Source organism: Lagopus leucura, unplaced genomic scaffold (assembly GCF_019238085.1).
Source record: "Lagopus leucura isolate 7727_CA_CO unplaced genomic scaffold, USGS_WTPT01 Super-Scaffold_100015, whole genome shotgun sequence".
Classification (NCBI taxonomy): Eukaryota; Metazoa; Chordata; class Aves; order Galliformes; family Phasianidae; genus Lagopus; species Lagopus leucura.
Window position 1 is genome coordinate 3037119 of NW_024962269.1, and position 24273 is coordinate 3061391.

At 41.9% G+C, this 24273-nt stretch overlaps 1 protein-coding gene across 1 annotated transcript in view; it reads left to right on the forward strand.

The window, feature by feature from the left end:
• Nucleotides 1-6095: 6095 nt before the first annotated feature.
• MTMR10 (myotubularin related protein 10) overlaps nt 6096-24273 on the forward strand; it is a 37387-nt gene continuing 19209 nt past the window's right edge. Inside the window, exons 1-5 of the mRNA XM_042875931.1 lie at nt 6096-6216; nt 7411-7471; nt 18978-19114; nt 20651-20723; nt 22981-23123. Coding sequence (XP_042731865.1) covers nt 6157-6216; nt 7411-7471; nt 18978-19114; nt 20651-20723; nt 22981-23123 — 474 coding nt within the window. The 5' untranslated portion in view covers nt 6096-6156. The remainder of the gene's footprint in view (nt 6217-7410; nt 7472-18977; nt 19115-20650; nt 20724-22980; nt 23124-24273) is intronic.

The following is a 24273-nucleotide window of genomic DNA, read 5'->3' on the forward strand; positions in this document are numbered from 1 at the left end:
TACTAGGGTGTCTGTGATGTTGATGGTGTCTTTTCCCTCACTCTTTGTTTGCTTTTATAGGAGCATTTTATATTTGCTAACAAACTGAACAGTGTTCTCTTCGCTGGCCTGTAAGTCCATGTTATGCCTGAAATTTCTACTCATTCCAAAAATTGCTTTCACAGATGAACAAGCCAACGCACAGCTCCAGGCAGGTTGAGACAAGTTCAGATAAAGCAATCCTGACAAGACTCAGGCCTTGCAAAGACAGCATAATGCTTGTGGCCTGTCACTGACAGACGGTGCTCTATGAATTGGGCTGTGAGGCTACATTACACCAGAAAGTGCTTTCCCCTCCCTACAGCCACTGCAGATAAATGCTCTACTGCATGCAGCGGTCACCTGAGCTGATATTTCAACTTGTTGATCTTAATAATAAGATCCAGCATCAAGCAGAAGGGCGAACAGATGTAAAGCTAAGGCTCAGCTTGACTGGGCTATTGAATGCTCATTTCTTCCAGTGTCAGACCCAGAGAGGCTGGGCAATCAAAAACCAATAGGCACCAGGAGTTTGGATTCCATGCTGACAAACTGCAGACTTTAGAATAATTCCCTTAAATTGCAGTCTTTTACTTCTTTCAACTTCGAGCCTAATCCACAGAAACAAAACTTGATAGTGCAAAATGGTACTTTATGGCTGATGTCCTGCATCTTTCCGTAAGGTAAGTCTTCATAACAGGCTTTAAATAAATTAGTGTTTGCATTTGTTCAGCCAAAGCAGTTAAGAGCTTGGTGCTAAAGGAATTGCATCATCCCATCTTCCTGCTCCTCCTTTGTCTCCACAGCACTAAAACCTCTACAAAAATGCAGCGCTTCATCCTCCCTGATTCTAGACGTCAGCATTTCTCTTTTTTTGTACTAACTGGATTGCTGTGCTTAGCAAGTTATTGCCTCATCAGACTGATAGACTTCAAACATTACTGTGAATTAAAATTGGGCTCTAGTTTAGAAACACTGTTAATCTGAGAGTCATTATCACATTACCACATTACCTATGTTAGATAGTGCAAGCCAAGGTGGAACGTTGTACCAATTAATAGCTCCAAATAACTCCAGGCAAGTAATACATACGTAGTGATTAACAAGAAAAGTACCTTTATATGATACAGCAAAGTTCAACATCATTAAACGCCCACATTTGAGAATACTATCTCCACTTTACAGATATGCCTTTAAAAGTAGTGGGATTTTTTTGTGTTTCTTTTTTTTCCTCTTGTGTGTTTCTTTTTTCCCTCCTTCAAGAAACTAAAACCTTTGCATAGTTTTTATATATTTTGCATATCCTGGCCAAGAATATCAAGGTTGCTGCTTTGTGTAAATAACGTTTAACAAATTCTTCTGTTGAATCTTCATCAAAGACACCCAGAAAAGAGATTTTTTAGACTTAAGAAATTTAAGACATAATGGTTATTTTCCACAGGAGTTAATATGGACCTGTAAGGCTGTTGTCCTCACAAGTCTCCAGCAAAAGTTCCACATTTCTGACTCCAAGTTATGACACACTGAATGTGCAGACTATTGAGTGAACAAGTAGGGAGATGTCCAGGTGAAGTAATAAACTGCAATGTTTTCAATTGAATATACAACAAACTTTCATCAGTGAATCCCTGATTTTGCAGACTTGCCACATATTTGCTGTAGCTCTGGCCACATTGCTAAGCTCAGAAATCACACAAGATGTGCATCCATGTGTCCTGGAGTGCAAATCAATAGTTGAACTATTCTTCATTATGCTATGAAACCCTTAAGTTACCACAGAAATACAGGCCTGGAAGAGACAGATCATCAACAATGAAGTGAGTTCAGCACTGCCATGATAGCATCAGTGGCAGATGGTGGTCTAACCTGTTCTTGAACATGTCTAATGAAAGCCATTCCATAATCTGCTGAGATCAAAAAGGATCGTCATGAAAGTCTGTTCTTATTTAACCCTAGACCTCCAGCATTGCATAAACCAAAGTACTTCTCTAACCACAGAGCTGATTTGTGAGGTTTTACCAGAATTTTCAAGAAGATACCTAAACTGATGGGCAGTTAATACAGCAAGTTACACACCACAGCCATAGGTAAGCAGATAAATATCCTAGATATCTCACTGTTACAAGTAATTTGCACTATATATGAGGCTTCAGAAAACTGGCACTCAGCATGTGGGGTCTGATACCACCAGGAAAGCTGGCCAAGCTGGTCTGGGGTGGTCATGACAGTGGAAAAGTGTAAGGGTCCTGGCCAATCTAGCATATGGGAGTTAACTTAATGTTTTAGCAATGAAAATAACTGCACTGTGTCAAAAGTGCCATTAAAAAAAACCTGTTGGAATAAAAATGGACAGTTGAATCCTTTTCAGATCCACTGACTTTGTTCCCTAGATAGCTTCCCTCCTTTCTTTCAGGACTGCTTTGATAAGATGAAACTATTTTCAGAAACTATTTTCAGAACTGTTTGAAAACAGTGAGCAAGTGAGGCAAGACAGAATGGTTGGAGGTGGGCAGACAGTTGAGTGCACTGCCAAAAGGTGGTAGTCAGGGGATTCAGTGGACTTCCCTGTCTGTCCTGCCTGCCTGCCTCACGTGCCCTGCCCTACCTGCCTTGCCTGTCTGCTGTGTTTGGCTCTGCCTCTCTTACCTCCTAACTGCTCTGTCTGCTTGTATTCTACCACAAGTTGAGACAGAATTAACTTGCTCCTCCAAAATACTCACTTCTGTAAAATCAGCGTTCTGCTCCCACTAGCATAAAACTCTTCCAGTGACAACTTGTGACCAGTTCCAACAATAACCCTCACAAATCTTGTGATCTTATGTTTACAGAGAACTTTACTGAGTTTATGCATTTTCAGAACAGCACTGCCATTCGAATGTCAGTCCAGTCCTTCTTTGAAATGCTCATTCCCTCAAGTAAAACTGCCTTTACAGCCACTTCTTAGAAGGCATCTAAGGCATGCAGGGACAATCTTGTAATTCTGATTTGATAATAATAATTGACAGGTTTAATCATACTGGCAAATTTGTTATACGTAATTTTTAAGCCCAGCTGATTTGGACTGTTTCTCCCCTCCTCTCCCCCTTGCTTTCTCCTACCCTTTTCCTGATTTTAATTTTCTTTCAACACTGTTCTGAATAATAAAAAACTTACAAGAATAAAGATGAGGACAAGTCCCTGCAGGGTTTCTCACTTATCAAACATCCAAGGGATTTAGCTTATGAAAGGGGATCAGTCACCAGCAGGAGGGGAGCTATGGCTTGCACTCACAGCACTGTCAGGCACTCATTATTGATAATAGATTCTAGCAGATTCTGTAGCACAATGCATCTAAAACGGAAAGGAGCAGAGCCCAATACCACACACATTAAACAGTGACACTTAGAGAATGATTCTTCAACATAAAATATAAACCTTACATGTAAAAGTAAAAGAAGGGAATTGTCCACTAATTTTGTACAGGTGGGACCCTTGGGCAAAGAGCTGCACTTGTTCTAAAAAAGTCCTGGATATGTTTGTGTTCATCTTCTCTGCCTGAAAGTCCAAGCATAGTATATGGTTGTGGAGGTCTTTGCTGGTGTTCTGCCCTGAGCTGCTGCACAGTTCTAAATGTATGCACACATTTCCTTCCTCAGCCTAGGCAGGTGTTGGTGGTTCATTCCCCTCCTCACTGTTCAAGCAAACCTCTTCCCATTGGTGGGTCTTTGCATTTTAGTCAGGGCATCTGGATGGTGCCCTAAAGTCTGTTCGTTCACTGAACACATAACAGTGTGTGATGTGTTTCCTGTTAACTGCAGCAAGGGAAGACCTTGATCTTGTGGTAGATGCTGGGTGTTGCGTGTGTAATTTTGGGCCTAAAAATATTTCTGTTCTCTTGGAGTCTTTTAATTCTTTACTGTCTTTATGTTGTGGTGATGTTAAATTACTATTATACTGCAGCAGGCCTTTACTGATGTCTTAAATGTGAGCTGTTAAGAGAAAACAGCAAAAACATACAAACAAACAAACCCAACACCCACCATTTTCAATAAAGTGAGGCTACAGTGCCCACATACTGTACTGACGATTATTTTGGCAAGTCCTGGCCTCCTGCTCATGGCCCTATCCCACGAGCCTTGCCATGACCTATGCCTAGCTCATAGCCAGCCCACAGATCCCCAGCTCCTTCATTCCAGCACACTGGCAGCAGGGCAGCACCAGCAGGTGCACCTCACTGAAGGGAATTCTGTGGTTGAAGATGTGCAGCTGCTCTCTCCAGCTGTTCACATGTTTAATGTGATGAGCAAAAGGTGCCTGTGGCAGCAACCCAGGGCAGCACCAAGATGTGCTTAACTTTCCATAGCCACAAGGTGATATACTTGGTGTGGAAGTGGCAGTAAGATGAACTTGGTAGCACTAGTTTATTCATGCTGGAGTTAGATTTTAAAGGTAATTATCTGAGACAACCCTGGGTTACAATAAACGCCTCCCTTTGCAGGCCTTATGCAGAGATGTTTCACAGCTTCCAAGCATCAAAATCCTCTGCTTTCGTCTACATTTTAATATCGTGCCTCCAAACCTTGCCTTTTGTGTCTGTTTCCTCTCATGACAGGCAGGGACAGATGCAGGCTCTCAGTGCTTGCCCAGAGACCAGGCTGTGCCCATGGGAGGCTTTGCAAGCAAATTCCCCTTCACTCATCTGGAAGCACACGCTGGTGGGTGAGGGAGGAAATGGGGAAGATTTTGTAACCAACAGCTACTTTCTTTCTGGTCAGAAATAACAGCATTCTACTGCAGGAAGTGGGTAACAATATCACTGCTATTTCTGCCCCTTATCTGTTGTGTTATAGTGTATGGGGCCCTCACCTTGAATGCAAACGTCAGCCCTTCTCTAGCCCATGGCAGTCAGCTCCTGACATCTGCAATTCGCACAACTTTCTGTTACAGAACACGAGAGCTGTGAGAGAGCACAGTACCCGTTCATTTCCAAATTCCTGATTTACTCACTGAGGAACAATTCAGAAATTATTTCAGCTGCTTTACCTGTTACAAGAGCTGGTGCACACACACAGGTGAGCACCCCCATCTACCTCTTATTTTTTCACCAGTTGGTGATGCAGCCAACACATGCCAGGCTCCCGGCTGTGCCAGAGGGACGTGGGAGCTCCCCATGGCAGGGTGACAGCAGGGTGCTGAGGGGCACGGCGGGTCGAGGGAGCGATCCTCGCACCGGGAGCAGGCAGGGCGCTCGTGAATGTGAATGGTTTAAGGAGTGAAGGGCCGCACGGCCCCCTGAGAACACAAAATGAAAGCTGCTGGCACGCTCTGCTGCTTAGAAGATGCCAATCATCTTGTGACGACTGCGATTCCACAAAGAAAATGAGTTGACGTACTTTATTGTAACCTATAACTCGACGACCATTAAGATCTCTTTCGAAACTAAGCCATTCTACGACGATCAAAAAAGTAGCTTCCTAAGAAACGCCGTCAGCTCCCACCAGCGGGGCCCATGGGGACTGCCCGGTCAGCAGACAACGAGCCGAGACCGACGGTTCCGTTCGGTTCCGTTCGGTTCCGTTCGGTTCCGTTCGGTTCCGTTCGCTGCCGACCGCGCGCCGCCCCCCTCCGGGCCTGACTCCGGCAGCCGCCCCGTCGCGGTGTAGCAGCCCCTCCTGCCCTCGGCCGCCCGGCCCCTGCGCGCCGCCGTAGGAAGGCCGCTCCCCGCCCCCTCTGCCCAAGATGGCCGCCCCGGCGCAGCTCGCCTCTGCTCGCCGCCCGCCGGAGCCGCCGTCGCCCGCCCGCCGCCGGCCGTAGGGAGCCGCCGGGCCCCGCTCGGGAAGGCTGCGCCGTGGGGAGGCGGAGGAGCCGCGGGGGGCTCCATGAGGGCTGGGGGCAGCCCCAGGCCGGGCCCGCCCAGGCCGCTGACTCCTCCCTTGGGGAAGGGGGGCACGCGGGGGCCGCCTACGCCGCCGCCCGCTGAGGCCGCCGCCGCGTGACGGAACGCGCCGCCCCGGGTGGCTGCGGGGCACCGGGCCTCCGCCGGCGGCTGTCGGCACCCAGCCCCCGCGGGACGGGGCCTCCTCGGCTCGGCACGGCGCGGCCCTGCCCGCCGGCCCCTCCCCGCCCGCCAGCCCTCTGGGATTCCCGGCGGTAGCCACGATGTTTTCTCTCAAGCCTCCCAAACCCACCTTCAAGTCGTACCTTCTGCCGCTGCCTCAGGTAACAGTTTCTCATCCCTGTTTCGCCCTGCTCTTACCCGGGGCCGCCGCCGGCGCTGCTCTCCCTCCCGGGCCGCCTCCCTCCTGGCCCTGAGGCGCTGCTCCGAGCTGCCCGCTCCGAGCCTGGCCTTGGGGAGCGGCACCTGCTGGCCCCGGGGGGTCCCCGTGCGTGGAGGAACGAAAGCTCACGGCGGTGTGTGGAGATGAGTCCAGTTTGGCCACGAGCGCGGCTTCGTGTCCGTTAAACCCACCCGTGCGAGGCTCTCAGCTTGGAGCAGCGCTCTAGCTCCTGGGACAGCTGGCTCCCGAGCTGAGCGGCGTGCCTTTGTGCTGGGCGGCAGCGGCCTCACCTGCAGAAACCCACCCGCGGTGAGAGCGGTTCCTTTCACTGTGGCCATCGTTTGTTTCACTTGTAACATTTGGCTGGTGGCACGAAGAAGAAAATCACAGTAAAACTGCTGGGATTTCTTGTGTGAGCCGAGAGAGCGCTATGGCATTGACAGTCATTTCTTTATCGGTAGAGATAAAGATGTATCTGCAGAGAGCTGGGCAGCCTGGCTGTAGCAGCACGATTGGCAGGTGGATTCGGCTTTGCTTTTTCAGAGAAACTTAGTAAAAGTGAAGCACCGGGGTTGTGTAGTTCTGGGACTGTTGGTCCTGGAAGGTGTCGGTACCACTTTCAGTATAGGACAGGTGAGTGAGCACTGAGCTTATTGTGCTGAGGGTTCCGATCTTCTTACACAAGGGTTTTTATTGTTAAAATTTGGAACTAAAATGCAGGTAGATATGTTCTAGGGTTGGTTTTAGGGAATTCTTCCTAGGCCAGGAAAGTCACTCACATCAAAAGCCAGCAGAGTTTTGTGCGAATCTGAATGCCTGTGTCTGTATGGAGCTTGTTGTAGGACTCAAGCTTTTGTGGTTTTTATTATCTTCTGACTTACTGTGTCTTGAGTTACGTGGTTAGTAAAAAGTTAGCACTTAAAGTATTATAACATCCTTTTAGTATGGAGCTGCACGTCTGCAGCCTGTTGATAGCATTACAGAAAGCTGTTACTATGATTAGAGACTCTCTTTTAAAAATAAGCTCTGAGTTCAAAGAAGAACTTTCTCCTTTGCCCAAATAAACTTGTATCTTGTTGCAAAATTGTGATTTTTTTTTTTTAAACTCCCCCCCCCTTTTTTTTTCCTTCCCCAGACTGAAGACCATATAACTTCAGAACCCAGGATTAAAAAACTGGAACCAGTACTTTTGCCAGGTAGGCATAAACCAGGAATTTGACAGATATCTTAATAGAGATATATTGGTGACTTCTGTTTCTTTTAATAGAATTGGTAATGTGTAAATGTTTTCCCCTATTTTAATTGTAGCATGCACCTCAAAGGAATAAAACTCAATAGGGAAATCTGCTGTCACTGTAGTCTGTAGGGAGCTGTCTAACCTGTTTACCTAAAGCTGAAATGCTTAACAAACACTTATGGAATTTTGCTGGCATGTAGAGTAATGTCTTTGTTTTACTGCAAGTATGACATATGGAACTGTTGCGAATTTTGTTACTTTTGTGACTCTTTCCAGAAGAATCTTCCAGTAATCAGGATTTTTTAGGTAGTCAGACTTTCAAGGCATGCAGTACGCACTGCTAAGGCATGTTCTGTGGTCTTCCTTTGTTTAAAAGAAAGTATGTCTAGAACTTCCTCTGAGTAGGCATGATTGACTTGTAGAAGGCTTCTGATACCATCTTTATTCACTTACTCTTAATATCCAACTGTTACGTGATTTTGGATCTGGTGAATTAATATGTGAATCAGAAAAGCAATGTTTCAGTACTGTTCATAGTTGCAAAAATCTAAGGGGTTTGCTCTTCCACATTTTAAATGAGAAATAATGTTTGGTAAATGACAGTTTGATTGATGAGGATTTCCTGAAGCCTTTTTCAGATAGGAAAAGAAGAGTCACCTGTTCTCATGATTACTTTAATCACAGCAGTACGCTTGGCCAACTCAAAATCTTGTTGTTTCTCAGTGTAATGTTTAAGTTCAAAACAGAACTGCATAAAGGGTTTTTCTTAGTGTTTAGAGTATGTTACCAAAGGTGAATTTACACACATGATGTGGAACCTATTGCGATCAAGTTGTCTAAGCTGATAAAGGTGGTAACTTTCAAGATAGTCAATAGAATTAAAAAGTTGCTCTTGAAAATTATTTCCCTTACTGCTTCGTTTTGAACTGTTAATGAAGTGTACTAATTGCTTTGTGGTATGGTCTGGTGAGGCCCCTGAAGAGGCCAAAACCTGGTAGAAGACATTCAGGTGATAGAGTAAATATCAGCTCACTGAAACTCTTTAATGAAGAAAAATAATAGAAGTGCCCTAAGATACGTTGCTAAGACTGCTCGGTGTTTGACATAGTTGCGTTTCTATGCTTGCTAAACTTCTGCTTCACACTTGGCATCTTACTGCTTAGTTGTTATTCATCCAAGGCCTTTGACTCACGAGGAAGTGACTGCATGTTATTCTCTGAGATGTTACACACTAAATGCAAGGCAGTAAGAAATTGCTGTTCTCAAAATGTAACACCTCTTGCCTTTGCAGTGGGCTTGTGTGAGCAGCTATAGAAAACAGCTCGTTAGCAGTAACTTTTTTGCTGTGTGGCCAATTCTTCCCTTGTGAAACTCTAAAGTTTACTTCAGCTGATGCTGAGGGGGTTTGTTTTTTCCCAGCTGGCTTTTGTTTGTCCCACGTTTGCAACATTTCTCATTTCCCTTGTCTGTGAAATCAGCATTTGATTGCTTTTGGGACACTTGTGGTAAGTTGCCTTTGTTAGTATAGCAGGCGATTGGAAGAGTGGGACTCAGACCATGGAATTAAAACTTCTATCTCTGTATCATTCTGAGATGCTATTTTGAATTATTTTGTAATAAAATTCATGGCTCCATACAGCTACAGTTCTGGCTAAACCTTTTGGTCTGTACAAGGGCGTGGTGAAGCTTAGAAGTGACTTATTTAAGATGAGTTAACTTTAAACAGGAAGAGTTTCATTTAAGCAGAAGCCTGAGTGCACTTTTTTGTTTTTGTCATCAAATGGTGCAGAAGAAAAGTGTATAAACAAGTACGCATTGTACTGTTGGGCAGACTGGCTTTTGGATTTGTCATAAGTTTCTGGCCAAGTTCCAGTGCATTTAATTGCATTAAAGCTGACTTGTACTCCCCTGCAAATACAATTTGAGTATGGGATTCCTAATAACAGGGATATTAGGGATTCCTCCTTTAACAGTTGAGTGAAATTGCTTTTGCTGTTAAAAACAGTCAAACCTGAGCGGCTGAATGTTGGTTATGCTCCTTTAATTGGCTGGCTTTTTAAGGAGTTACTCTGAAAATAAATATCAGCACAAGCTGTTAATTAATCACTTTAGCAATCCTCAAAAACTGCATGTAGCTGCATTGAATATCAGGTTCCTAAAATATAATGATTTTGATATAGTAATTTACTGAAATTCAAAAGAAGGGCTATAGCTAATAAATAGCCTACTCTCTAACTTGTATTTTTATGCAGTGGAGGTTAGGAAAGGGAGTTCCAGGCGTGGAAATATGATGAGTCAAGTTACAAAATGAAGAGGCTTTTATTTCGAAAAAGAAAACCAATAGCAGAAATAAATGTTGGAATTTATATTGGCATCAACTTTGAACCTGTATAACTCGTTTTCAATTTTCCCTTGGGTTCGTAGAGCAATAGATAGATGTCTTCAGCTTTTGGAACAAAAGCCTATATTGTTGTGGGGCGGCCTGCCCTGAGGAAGGTGTGGCTTTTACAAAAGCAACATGGCTTTTGTTTTTTTTTGTCAAACAAGTACAAACATTGGTAGTTAGTGGCAACACTGATACAGCTGTGGTAAAAAGCAAGGGATTTTATAGAATTCGGTATGACTTCACTCCGAAACGCTTTATAACATTTTAGGAGTTAAAGAAATGTATTTTTTTCTTTCTGTAATTCCATTCTACTAGTCTTGTTCTCTGATCAAAACTCTTTTGCTTGATTTACTTGAAGAGTTGACCTGTGCAACAGTTCCACTTATTTTTCTGCTTTGTTTGCATAGCTTGGTTTCTTAGCTATCCGAGAGGGAAAATAGAGGAGTGGCAAGTAGCCTGCTACAAGCTCATAAAAGTGACTTGCCCAGGTAGTAAGTAATTACTTGAGTGCTCTGGGGAGAGTTCAGAGTGTGATACAGCCATCGTTACTGATACTTAGATGAAGCTTGAGGGTGTGTTTTGTTCTGCTCGCCTATTTTCCACATCAGTGTCTAGCATTTTTGAGACATCAACCAAAGCATTCGAACAAAATTGTGCAACTTTGCTGGAATATATTGCAGTGTATATTTGTGTGATTTTAATGAAAAGCTGTACGGAGAAGTGCAATACATGGATGGCTGAAGGACCAGTCCAGTATCCCTGTGCTGTGGGCATGATCTGGCATAAAGGTCCTCACAAGCTGCTCTGCAGGAGATCACCTAGCTTCTGGAACATCCGATTAAGAATGAGAAAAGGATTGTCCCTCCTGAATCTTAATGCCCACTTGTAGTAATTATTTTGAAGTGGTGCTCTGTGTGCAAATCTGTTAATACATTAAGGTAATATTTGCTATCTGTAAGGCTTTACACACCAGCTAGAAATAGTTGTCATTGTTTTTAAAAGCTTATACAGTAACATTACAGAAATGAACTGACTTAGAGTATCATGTATTGATCATTAGACCTGCTCACATTAAGGTATTACTGGCTTTGAATTACAGGCAGAACAGTTACTCACAGTCTCTTGTGCCATATTTCATGGTCAGATGCAGAAGTCAGTGTCAGTCTGCTTCTTCTGCCTTCTCTGTTTACTTCAGTGCGTGGCATGGTGTTTTCATTTCAGAGTAGCTTGATGAGCAGAGTAGCTCAAAGTGAGGTGTTGCAGAGACTGTTTTCATATTTAATTCTCCTAGCAGGATTTTCCTTTTTCTTTGATGGTATCATCAGCAAACCCACTGAGGGTATGCTTGATCTGTCTGTGTCATCAATAAAGATGTTGAAGAGCACCAGTCTCAAGACACCTGGACATGGATCCATTGACCACAGCCCTCTGGCTGTGACCTTCCAACCAACTCCTTGTCCATCAGCCCACCCTTCAAATCCTAATCACTCCAATTTAGAGATAGGGATGTGGTGCAGGGTCAAATCAGTGGCCTTGCACAAGTCCAGGTAGGTGACATTAGTTGCCCTTCCTTAGTCCATCAGTGCTACCTCTCCATCACAGAAGGCCACTAGATTGGTCAGGCACGATTTGCCCTTGGTGAAGCCATGCAAGATGTCTTGGATCATCTCCTTGTCTCACACATGATTTCCTCTGAATGTTTTCCTGTGCTGTGTTCTGGCTGAGGTGTAATTGCTTGTTCAAGATTTTCACCAATGTATATGCATTTTTTTAATGTAATAAATACCAGTCTGATTGGCTTCACCTTCTCTTTTGTTTTGGTTTCCTTTTTATTGGTTCTGTATCTGTATGCCCTTTGATCAGCAGCTGACTATAGAGGTTTAATTGTGGGATCTTTTAAGACTATCATGGAAAGCTTTAATCTTTTAGAAGTGTGTTCTCATTTGATTTAGCTCCCAGCTCTTTTTCTACTTTTTCTCTGCTTTGCAAACCCTTAAAATGTTGAATCATATTCCAGAACAACTGCAACACATCTTGTGATAGGAGGGGGAAAGTACATTCTGGTGACTCACCATGGCATGTAGTACACCAGGTACATTCATTCCTTCGTGACTGCTTTGAGCTGCTGTGCCTTTCTTGGCATTTTCATTTGGTTTGTGGCGTCCCAGGGTTGAGAGCAGTGATGGTGCTGTGATGTGATACAGCTGCCAGCACTGTGACAGTGAGGCAAGAAATGGAGTCCGAGTCACTGAGCTTAGTGTGTACCCCAGAGATTTGTGTACTAGAAGTAATCTCTTTGTTTTAACACCTCTGAGAGGAAACTGGGATTGTTTGAGCCATAGAGTGCAAGTCATAATGCTGTTACTGCCAGTGCCTTTTGCCATTATGTTTGTGGACAAATTGTTGATGTTCAGACACGTATTGCTTGATATATTACATTTATTTGTTTGTGGGTGGTGAACAGAGAAGGCCAATTGATGCTGAGAGCTCAACTGAACTTGTATGAACCCCAGCACTGATCGTTTCCAAAGCATACTCAACTGTTGATGGCCATTTCCAGCACTTGTTTTTTAACTGATGAAGACATTGCAGAGTTGGGGGCTTTTTCCTGATGTGAGTCTTTAATTAAAGTAAATTATTTGAATAATTCTAGACTTGAAAACAGAACCAGCAGCTTTCAGAAAACTTCTCTTTCACATGCAAGAAGTTTAAAAACAAACCAAGCATTTTACTTATATTTAGAGCGATTGAGGTATCACTTACAGTAAGTGTATTTTAAATGCACTCTACAGTTATAGTTCTTATGTTTGTTTGCTGGACTCAGTAAACTCTTGCTTTGGGTTCACTTAACTGCTGTCTTGGTTTTGTTTAGGCTTTTTTTGTTTCTTATGGCATGGCATCATACCAAAGCAGTCTGCAAGTAGAATCTAAATTCCAAATACTGCCTTATGAGTGGATTGTACTGCGGGGAGTCAGGTTGTTCTGCTTTCTTTGTTGTGAATACATAGCATGTATTTATTAAGGTTTCTGACTAGTAATATGTTTTAAGTGTTTGTAATATGTACAAAGATTATTTCATATTCGCTTAGCTGTAGCGCAGTAAGGAAACTGCCCAGATATGCTTTAAAATAGAATATTTTAATGTTTCTCCTTGCACATCCTACAGAGAAGTCCATTAGTGCCGCATGTCATAGGGGCCAGAAAGGGAATAAAATGTAACTGAAGGCTTCGGGTTATCAGCTGACCAAACAGCTGCTTATTGAACTTGCAGCAGGTGTATTTATTTCCAGTAAAAGAAGTTTTCAGCAGACTAATTCTCAAGAAGTGTGCATGTCTCTATTGACCTACTTATTCTTAAGCTAACCCTGAGTAATTTATGTTCATCCCATAAGTATTTTACAGGTTCACAACAGCCTCTTCTGTTGGTGACACTGTGATAAAGTAACAGGATGAGAACTGCAATCATCTCAAATTGTTATGGGTTACAGTATGTGTAAACAAAGTCAGGGTTTGGGGATTTGTAGTTTATGTAGCCAGACTAAAAATATGCAAAACACAAAACACTTTGCTTCTTCGCCAGCTTCCCTACTGTGTTATGGAACTGGGACCAACTCAGTGCTAAAACTTTTATGTTTTTTGTTGGTAGGATTGTTTCAGTTCAGCCTAAAAATCCATACTGATGCCAAGAAGAGCAGTTTATTATTTAATTTGCACAATCACGGGTGTGTTCCTGTTAACAACTTCGTGCTGACACTTGTTCAGTGCTCCTGTAGCACAAACCAGATCAGAGCTATTTCAATTGAAATCAGGACTGACAAAAAAAGGAAGAAAAATGCATAGTTAGGATTTTCAGCTGGATCAGTTCTCTGCAGTCAGCAAGTCTCACAAATGGCAGTGCCAGCACAAGGGTTGAGCTGGGAGTGAATGCGAGCTGTGTTACAGGTTTATGCTGGATTAAAGCAATTCTGTAAGTGTCACTGGATTTTTGAGCTGCTGCAGCAGTTTGCTCTGGGTCTGGTCACTAATGGAGCGTTCCTAGTAATGGATGGATATTCTCTTCTGGTCACTTGAACTCCTGCTGAGTGGCTGCTTTATGTTCCCACGTCCTGCACTGCCTGTCCAATGGGGTGTGCATACAGATCCCTCTTACGGTCAGTTTCATTGGTAAGGCTCACAGCTGCTATTACGCAGATTCCCTTTCTACTCCTGCAGTTGTGAACCTTAGAAGAATAAAATCATGGAATCAGGAAGGCTGGAGAAGACCTCCAAGACCGTCCAGACCAACCATCCACCTACCAGCAACATTTCCCCACTAAACCGTGTCCCTCAGTATTGCATTGAGACATTTCCTGAGCAGCTCCAGGGATGGAATAGTTCTTTTTTGAAGACTTTCACCAAGCAATCTTTGTTTTTGCTACATTTTTCCTCGCTGTTTCTGAAATTTAAAGAAGCTTGCTGTGCTCTACCTTTTGTTAGCGCACAAGAAAAACTGTATAGTATTCATATATGATATTTTAATAACAATTTTTCTAAATCACATTGACAAAGCAAGCTGTTTTGATGCTGTGCATTTAAAACACTCCTCTCCCGTGAGTGGCGAGCAAGGTTTTTTTGACAGAAAAGTGAGGTCCTCCTATTTGAAATGAATGCAGAGAGACAACAATGAGGTTATGTTCTGCTCCCCAGTAGTCGCAGTACTGAGCTGTACTTTTATTTTTACTTTGTATTCTGCACTTGTTGTATTGTATTCTACAACTTAAGCGATGTAGATTATTTCATAAGTAATTGTGAAAATACTGGAAAACAGTAGAGAGGAAAAAAGTAGTTGATATTTGTTGTGAAGCTTTTTTTGTCTTCACCGTACCTTCATCCCTAAATTCACTGTAAGAGCTCGTGAAAATTAGAAAAATGATTATTTTATGAGCTTGCAAATACTTTTCCTGAAGTTTGTAAGGGGTTGAGCACACCGACCAGATCGTTCCTTGTAGGGATGAATTAGGGGCATTTACATCCGAATGCTGAGAGCATGCTAATAAACCTATCCCGTGTACTACAGGAGAAAAGGCAGCTGAATGGAGGAAAGTGCTGCTGATTTCAGTTGCTTATTAATGACGTTTTTCTTTTTGAAAACTTCTGCTCAAACTGAAGTTAATTATTTGCCAGTCATTTTGGAACAGTTTTAGACTTGCATCTTTGTAAATACAAGTGAACTTATTAATGCTTGTCTTTAATGGGTAAATGACAGCTTGAAATAACTCTTTTACTGTTGTGAACTTTTTAGGCTCAGTCTTTCACACAGGCTGCTTTTCTGCATCCTTAATTGGGTGTAATTGCTGTTGGCCAAGGAATACTGGACCAAACTTAGGCCCAGGGTGGGTGAGCAAAGGGTGCTGTTGCCCTGCAGCTGTGATGTGCTGCTGATCTCAGCTCTGCCAGTCTTGCCTCTGCTGTCTCCTACCTCCCTGCATGCTTGCTCCTGAGTTTTCGTTGGTTTGTAATGGGTTGTGCATCATGGTTGATTAGGTACAACGTATACCGTGAATTCACTTCACATCTAAAACATGGGAAGGTCAAATTGGGTGTGCTTTTGGGAAGCTTAGCAGAATTTTTGTGAAGTCGATCAGTTTTTGAAGCTGTATTTCCCAGGAAAGGTGTTTGTTGGATAAATCTTTCAGTCTCTCTTGTTATTTTTGTGATTCATGCATTCAGAGTAGAAATATTTTTATTAATCATTATTAGGCTTTATACTTAAGGGTGGCAGCCTGTGATTTTCCTTCTGGTTTCCTGTCAGAGTTTAAACAAACTGCTCTTGTCTCCCGAGATCGTTCTTTGACTGCTGGAGTCACATGGAGCATTGACTGCTGTTCCGTGTCTGGAACAGCTTGTGACTGTTTACTGGAAAAAAGCAACAGCTACATTGTAAAAATGTGCAGCATAATATCTCTGAATAGCTCTGTTGTTGACGCATACCAAAGTCACCTACTGAACTACAAGCACAAGAAGGTTTCATTGTGCAAGACCAACACGTTACTACTTACATTTAGCAACTTTCTTAAACGTGTGTTGTGTTTGGAAGGCTCGCACCCTGTACTGCTCATTGCAGACATCTAATGGAGGGATGAGTGGTGGGTCCACATAAAATTCCAAACCTGCTATTTAAACAGGCTTGCTGAGGCTTCTGAAAACTGCATATATTCTGTGTTTGTGTGGCAAACCTTCTCCTGCTTTATTGCAGTTATGTTTGAATCCTTCAGTGGAAATCGGTATGCGTACACTGTGAGTTGTAACACTTGTGTTCCAAACAGTTCTGCTCTAGGCACAGAAACTGGAGTGCAAAACAGAAGATCCAAGTGAGGCCAAACAATCCAGAATGTATTTGTGTTGGAAGAAATGAGAATAAATGAAGCTGCACTAAAACAGGATTGATATGACCATGTTGTAGTGTAGCTATGCAACTATGAGGAACAGAGGAAGGAAGTGAGAGGGACCAGCTTTGCTGAAGAAAAAGATGTTTTGGGCATATTTGAAACTGTAGTTGTTCCAAATTGAAGAGATTTGCAAAGGCATGAAGTACTAAAATAGCTTGGTAATAGTAATTGTAATTGGTAATTGTAAATTGTAAATTGTAATTGGTAATTGTGCTTTGAGCAAGACCGTGTGCTAGTAAGAAAATGTTCCACTTGATAACAGATAGGAGAAAATATTTCGTGGAAAATACCTATCTTGGACATTCTCTTTTTGTGTTGCCTTTTTTTTTCTCTCTCTCCATATCTTTTAATTAGAAATGCAATGGTATACCAGTGTATTTGAGAGAGGGGAAAGAAGGGTAAATATTTAGGTTTGGAAGAACTGACCTGAGCAGGGAAGAAGCCTGGCAGGCAGAGAACTCAGCACTGAGTAGCTGAAGATTAACACCAATAGTGAGAAGGAATTGCTTAAATACATAGTTTGTGCTTTTACAGTTACTTAAGCAAGTAGCTTGTTAGGAAAAAATGCGGGACGTTAAGAGGCTTCAGGCCAGGCTCTGCTAGAAGTATTGTAATATTTTAATTTCAGTGCTTAGAAATAGGCTGCTACGTTTTTATGTACCTCATTTTAAGAGGTGCATATTGTTTTCAATTGCTATTGACTCTTTCCTGAAATTTTGGAGGCATATTGAACCACATTTGAGAATATATTTTGAAGGTTCAGCATGTCAGCCTGTCCTTAGAGCACCTTCCCAACTCTTCCTACTTCTGTCATAAGGAGGACTGTGTCCCAGTATGATAACTGTAGGTCTGTGAGACTTGTCCCCTTACATCTTCTAACTGGAAGGACGTGACAGCCCTCCAGAACACTAATTGTAATTCTGCCAGCTCCGGACCACAGTCAGTGCAAGAGACTTTTGTGTGTGACAGCTGAACTAAAAGGAGGTTCTCCATTGCTGCTGCTCTCAGTGACCTTCAGCCTGATGCCTAACCATACTGTGGACAAGAGAGCGAGTTACAGCTCTGTGGCTGATTGGCTCTATGGGAGCTGCTGAGTCCCAGCCTGAACCTGTGATTGATCACCTGAGGCAAGGACTGGGTCAGCCCTGGGAGCACAGGTGAGGGCAATTCAGCTGTGTTACTGGTAGGGGTGGAACTCCTGGACTCCATTTAAGGGCTGAGTGCCACTGGGGAAGGATCTCTTTCTGGAGATCCTTCCTTTGTGGAGCTTTTCATCATGAGTGTAAATCTTTGGATACAGGTGAGCATTCCTTCTCTGTTCCTTTGCCCTCTTGCTATGATACTCTTTTCAGCTGTTCATTTGTGGACTGTACAATGGCTTAGGAGGAGACTGGAATTCAAGACTGGGGAAGGGTGCCGAGGTTCCAAAGTCAGGTGCCTAAGTGCTGGAAATGCTGAGGAGAGATCTTTGAATTTATGGTTACTCGGGTGCCATAACCCCTTCTCTATCAGAAGAGGGATGGCACACTTACTCAGAGCTGTATCTGTATTCATGGGGCACACAGGTAACTGCTTACTGCCATCAGTTTAGCTGTCCAAAGAACTGACTGTTTCCTTGCAAAGCACAGGACGTTCTGAGGTGGCACCTTAGATAACTGGGTCCAGATATGATACGCCCAGCAAGTTAGTCTTCAGTGATCTTTAGTCCTTACTCTTTGTTTAACACAAATAACCAAACAAAAAATGACCTCTACAGCTAATGTGAAATTACCCTTTCCTTGAACATGTTTCCATTACTACACTGCTTGGAGTAGGCAGCAGTAGAAGGAAGTGGTTGATGACAGAAGTGATAGCCCTATATAGAAGTGAAATAAACGAGCAAGTTTTCTTCCTGAAGAATGAAGTTACCAGTTAGCTTTCAGAAACCTCTGGTGTAGAACTAAAAGTAGCACTGTGTGCAGAAAGTTACTTTTTTCAGTAAAAAAAGTCATTCTCATTTATGTTTGCCTGTAAACTTCTGTATTTCAGAGGTTGTCCTGGGTAAGTTGAAGGTTTTTTAACTGACGCTTGTATCTTCCATTTTGCAAAATGAGGTGGTTAGTCTCCTTTGTTGGATGGTCACAGTAGAAACTTTGAAATGAAGAACAGTGCTTACTGGTTTTGTTTCCCAGTTTTTCTTTTATGGAAGCAGCTGAACGTGTGTTTATAAATGCAAAGCTACAAGTAGAATAATTTTCTGAATTTACAAAGCTCCTAATAGTGTCATACTTAACTGTAGCCAACTAGTTTCAGGTTGTAAATTGAGTACTAGCAGAATGATGTGAATGTGGGCCTTTCATTTGAAGAATGTCCTTTAAACAGTGACTTTTTAATAATGGGGAATTGCAGGCTTTAGTCTCTGAACAGAAGGAAGGGCTTGTTCTTTGCTTTTAACTACTGAGCAGTGTTACCTGGTTTGGAAAGGTAGGTTTCTTACTGTGTTTTTTTGTATGCGTATGCTTTCATTCCCACAGATGGCGTTAATTGAACTCGAGGTTTCCCCAGCAGCTGTGTCTGTCTTGAAATGGAGTAAAGGGGGGTTTCTTGGTACTGCAAACTTAGAACCAAGATTTACGTAGGCTACATTTTTCCCTCCCCTTTTTCTGTTCTAGGTGAAATTGTGGTAAATGAAGTCAATTTTGTGAGAAAATGCATCGCAACAGATACAAGTCAGTATGACCTGTGGGGCAAGCTGGTTTGCACTAACTTCAAGATCTCCTTTATTACGGATGACCCAATGCCACTACAGGTTTGTTACTACTTCTGTCACTTCATCATGACAACAAATGCGATAGATAAAATGGATTTTATTAGGGAAAAAATCCTGTCTCATAGCTGATATAGTTATGATCCCTTCTGACATAAAGCAAGCTGAACAATGTGATTAAACTGTCCTGTTCTGAATGCTTTGCTATTCCATTCCTGACTCAAGAATATAAGAACGGAGCAAGTTTGGAGTGGAATTACAGCCTGCTCTATTTAATTCTGTTTATTCAGGCTTCATGGAGAAGTGGTTTTATAAAAGGTGAAGCAGGAATTATATAAAGACTTGTTCCTCCTTGAGGAGGAGAACTGAGAATGTTCCTTTTCTTACACAAGTGTCAATCAGCAAAACCTTTAATGTGTTCAACTTTTATTGGGATTAATGAAAGGAGGACAAAGTAACTGTGAAATAAGTTTTCATTTTAGCTGAGGCAACAGCAAAAAGAAGGAAACCAAGCCTTTGTCAGAGCAGGAGTGTGAAATTCAAAATCTTAATGGGTTTTCTTTGAACAGCACAGCATAAAGTGGTGTTTGGAAATCCAAATTGTGAGCTGTGTGTTATTTTCAGTGGAGTTGTCTTGTATTCCTTTTGCAGTTTTCAAAGGAATGCTGCATTAACTGTGCAGGTATAAAGCTCCAAAAGTACACAGGCACTTTCTTAGGAGCCCTGTGTTTGACGAAAGCTACTTCAAAAACTTACATTTTCAGCATGACAAAAATATGTTTTTGGTCATGAAGCAGTTGGCAAATCTTATTGGCATTTGGCTGGTTATGCCTTTGTTCTAAGGAGCAAAAGTAGATGATGTTACTTGTTCCTCTAAAAGCAAGTGTCAATTTAATAGCCACTGTTTTATGTGCATGTTGGAGGTAAGTAAGTGCACTTAAGGTTGTTATTGTTCAATTGTGTTTTCCTGCTCTGGTTATTCACCAAGTAGGGCTGAGATTCTTACTGTTTTTGTTTTATGTGAAAGGAGTAAGTGGCCACATGCAGTGTACTGTAAGGAAGGTGAACTCAGAACGCTCAGAATCGTCTGTACTGGGGAATTTGTACTAGCATTGAGGAGGGATTCTTAATATTTAAACTCTTCTAGTTCGATTTGTTATAGGAAAATAAAGCTTTGTGTTTGTCCTCATGAAAGCTGAGTTCATATTTTTTGCTTTCTTATGATTTACAATAGAGTAATAGTCAACTACAGTAGCTGTTTATTTTTTTTAAATATATATGTATGAACTTTATGCTTCAGATTACGCTGAATTTTTGCCAGCAAATTTTAAGGCTAAAAATACAAATCATGAGGCTTTTTGCATGCTCCACTGGCTCTTGCAAACTGTTTGGCATGCATTCCCCAACACAAGAAAGCTAGTTTCAGTATTTTCAGTTGCTTGTGAATAGCCAAGGGTGGTACATGTGAGGAAAGTCTAGGTGTGCCTGATTTTCTTTTTATTGTTGTTTCTTCGAAGTTGTGTATCTGCTTGAGAACTGCAGAGCTGCAATTGATGACTATGAGTTCATGTGTTTCAGAAATTCCATTACAAAAATCTTCTTCTTGGTGAACATGATGTTCCTCTGACATGCATTGAGCAGATTGTCACAGGTATGTCTAAAAGAGTTAAAGCCTGTCATCGTGCTTAGTCAGTTCATAGCTGCTAACTGCTGGTTAGGTTATGCACAATCGTTGGCACTTAAATACCCAATTCAAGGCCCGCCAATATTGGTACTAAACATTAGCACAATAACAGATCAGCACTTGTTCTGTGATACGCACCTGTTACTGCTGTACAGATTTTGATAATGTTTTTTTTTTGTTTTTGAGCATGTGAATTTCTTCTGTGTAAATATTGTCTAACTTTTAGCCAGGTTAGTAGCCAGCAGTCCTCAAAATCTACAAATGGCAGTAGTCATCTTAATCTGAAGAAAAAACTATGCTTCATTTTGAAGAAGCAGTTTTTGATCAGGTGGATCCAATAGGCTAAGCTAAAAAGAACATTTTCCATCTTTTAACTGAAGAATTTCACAAGTAATCAATTGTTGTATTGCTGTTACAGCTAGGGCTGCTAAATACTTGTTTTTGACTGTATGCAGTTTAAATAATTGCTTGTAGATAAGCTTTTGTTGCCTGAAGTCATTCAGTAATCCATTTCCACTCTAGAAGGAGTTTTTAATTGCAAAGAAAAGATGAATTTGTGCCTGAGAAGGAACATTGTGAAGAGATGCTGTTTTTGAATGAAGAGATGCTGCTGGCCTTCTGTATGGTCTTGGGCTGGCCACACTTACTGCCCTTTTTCAATAGGCAGCAGTTTCAGAACTGAAAACATCTGTTAATGACTGCGTTCGTTCTATGGAGAGATGCTTATGTTACAGTAGTGCTGCAGCCTTATTGTTTAGCATCTGTTGCAGACACTCACATAATATGTTCTGCTAAATAGGGGGAAAGAGCCAGTCATCTTTGAATGATCTAATAATTATGTCCTCTATTCTATGGCGTGTTTTGCTCCCAGATGGAGACTACTGATAGATTCTATTTTGAAACTTGAGGTCTGACAGGTTGTAGGTTACTCTTTTCTTCATCTTTCCCCAGGGTAAACTTTCAAATAGCCTAACATTGGCAGTGTCATTACAAGAATGATAGAAATTATCTTGTACCCCTTTGTTTGGCTTTTCCATGAAAATTTGAAGTTCTTTAGAGGGGAATAATAGTATTTCTTGTTGCACATTTAAAGGAATGAGTGCAGATTTACCTAAATTCAGTAAAGCATAAGCTTTTCTTAACAAGAATTGAGAGGGCTTTGACTGAAGTTGCAGAAGAGGTTGCTTGAATAGCTGAAGGTATATTGTTTGATTGACTTATATCTAAATATGTGTATGTGTATATACACACATACAGTGGCCAGGTAGGAGTTGTTCTTTTCAGTTATACCCCTTGGCTTTTGAGTTTCTGGTTGAGATTTTCACGTAGGGGTTGGGAAGTGGAAGATGTAGCTGAAAAGAAGCAGAGCATGAGAGATGCGAGAGACTTTCTTGAAAAGAGCTGCTAGTCCACCTGATATGCTCTAAGTAACTGCAGTTAGAGTAAGAGTAAGCTATTGATAACACTGTTCAGTATTATTAGTAGTTGTTAGCTCCTTGTGTAGCCATAAACTCTTCATGCTTTTCTCAGGATAGTAAAGAGCATGGTGCATAGATCCATCCTGCTTTTTGTTTCCTGGAATTAGTGAAGCCTAATCCAGAAGGCACCTGTGACAGCCAGCCGTGGCAGTGAATCATTCAGCAGCTGTGTGCTGCTGTTTTCCCAGTTAACACTAATAAAATCCCTTTGGCTTTAGTGATTATTATTTTAAAAAACTTTAGTTCCTCCATTTGAAGGTGAGTTGCACAGTCTAAGAGACAACCTGTCTATGCATGTCTACGCAGCCTGCCAAATTACTGTACTTAGATTGTTTAGTTTTATGTCAGAAATAAGCAGTTAATCTATGTCTTAACTCAGACACTTCTTTTTATACATCCAAATGGAAGGAGAGGGAAAAAGCATCTCTGCTAGTTAGTGTACATCAGAAGGTCCTTGCAGAATATGCAATTAACTGCCAGGGAACCAAAATTGCTCTTTGAAGTACTGCATATTAATTCCATGTTTGTGAAGTTGTTGATCCATAAAAATAATATGGGTGTGTGGGAAACAGTAATTCGGCCACTTATTTGAAAGAACATTCCTCAACAAGAGCATATATACAAGCTTTACCTAAACTGAGTATTTGAAATGCAGTTCTGGTAGCAATGCTATTGTATCTGTTTGAGCCAGTCTTCTCTTGTGTGCTTAAAAAACACAGTGCAATAACTTTGTCTTTTCTTTACAGTGAATGATACCAAGAGGAAGCAGAAAGTCCTTGGTCCCAACCAGAAACTTAAATTTAATCCAACTGAATTAATCATTTATTGCAAAGATTTTCGAATTGTCAGATTTCGTTTTGATGAAGCAGGTCCTGAAAGTGCAAAAAAGGTAATATGTCATTTTATGAAGCCTTGCTGTGTAGATTGAACTAGCATGCGTGTGTTACATGTAATGTTTTGTTTTAATAGAAGTGCACAGAGGGAGAATTTGAAAATTAGCCTAATTATATTGCAGGAAAGTATCTGGAGTTAGTGTAAAAATGATTAGATAAGAAATGTAATGTGACATATCTGCTGTTTCTTTTCATATGAGATAAATCTGCATTTCTTATCTGATATTGTACTTCTTAAATTCACCAGATGAAGGAACAAGTCTTTCCTTCATGTTGCAATTGTGCAACAGACACTTACATTTCAGTATGGGTTTGATACTTAGGTTTTCCAAAAGTAAAAACTTTAGTGTGTGGAGTGTACTGTTGTAACAGTCAGGAAGATCATGGTGGTGAAATGGTGATGCAGGAGCTGTAGTGACAAAGGGACAAGTGTGATGGAATGGTGTTACAAAGAAAGGTGCTCACCCATGTCTGTAGGTATCAACTCACAGCGAAAACTCCATGAGGGATGGATCTCCAACCAGAGATTCTTCTCTCTGGCAGTCAGCCCTTAAATGGGTTCGAGGAGATGTGCAGCCAGACCCCTCCCCCCCCCCCCTTCCAGTCACAAAGCTGAATTGCCTTCACCTGTGCTCCCAGGTTCTTTCCACAGGTGCTCAATCAGTGGGTCAGGCCAGGACTCAACAGTTAACATAGAATGTTATGTTACATGTAATTCTTGTATGTTTAACACAACAAGTTCTGTGAGCTCTTGAAAAAGTGTGTTCTTTGTAAGTGCTGTCCTGGCTGAGAGCTGCATGCCTTCTGGTGTGGAATTATCTTTCTGTACACTACTAGAAATTGTATTCCCCAATTTAAACACTTGTCATAAGTCTCGGTAACATCCTACAACATTGTTTAACCTGTTAAGGCTCAGATAAGTCTCTCCTACTCAGAGGTGAGCAGTCTACCTAATGCTGGCTCACCAGCTTTCTTGCTGTGGAACGCTGGCGTAGCTGTTGCAGTTACAGCTCTTTTCACCTCTGTTGCACTGCTTTGTGGCCAGGCATGGCATACCAGCCTTTTTGTAAGGAATGACCCAATTTGCACAGAGGTTGAGTTCTCCTTCTCAGTGGGATAAAGTTTGAGCTTAACCCTGTAAATCCT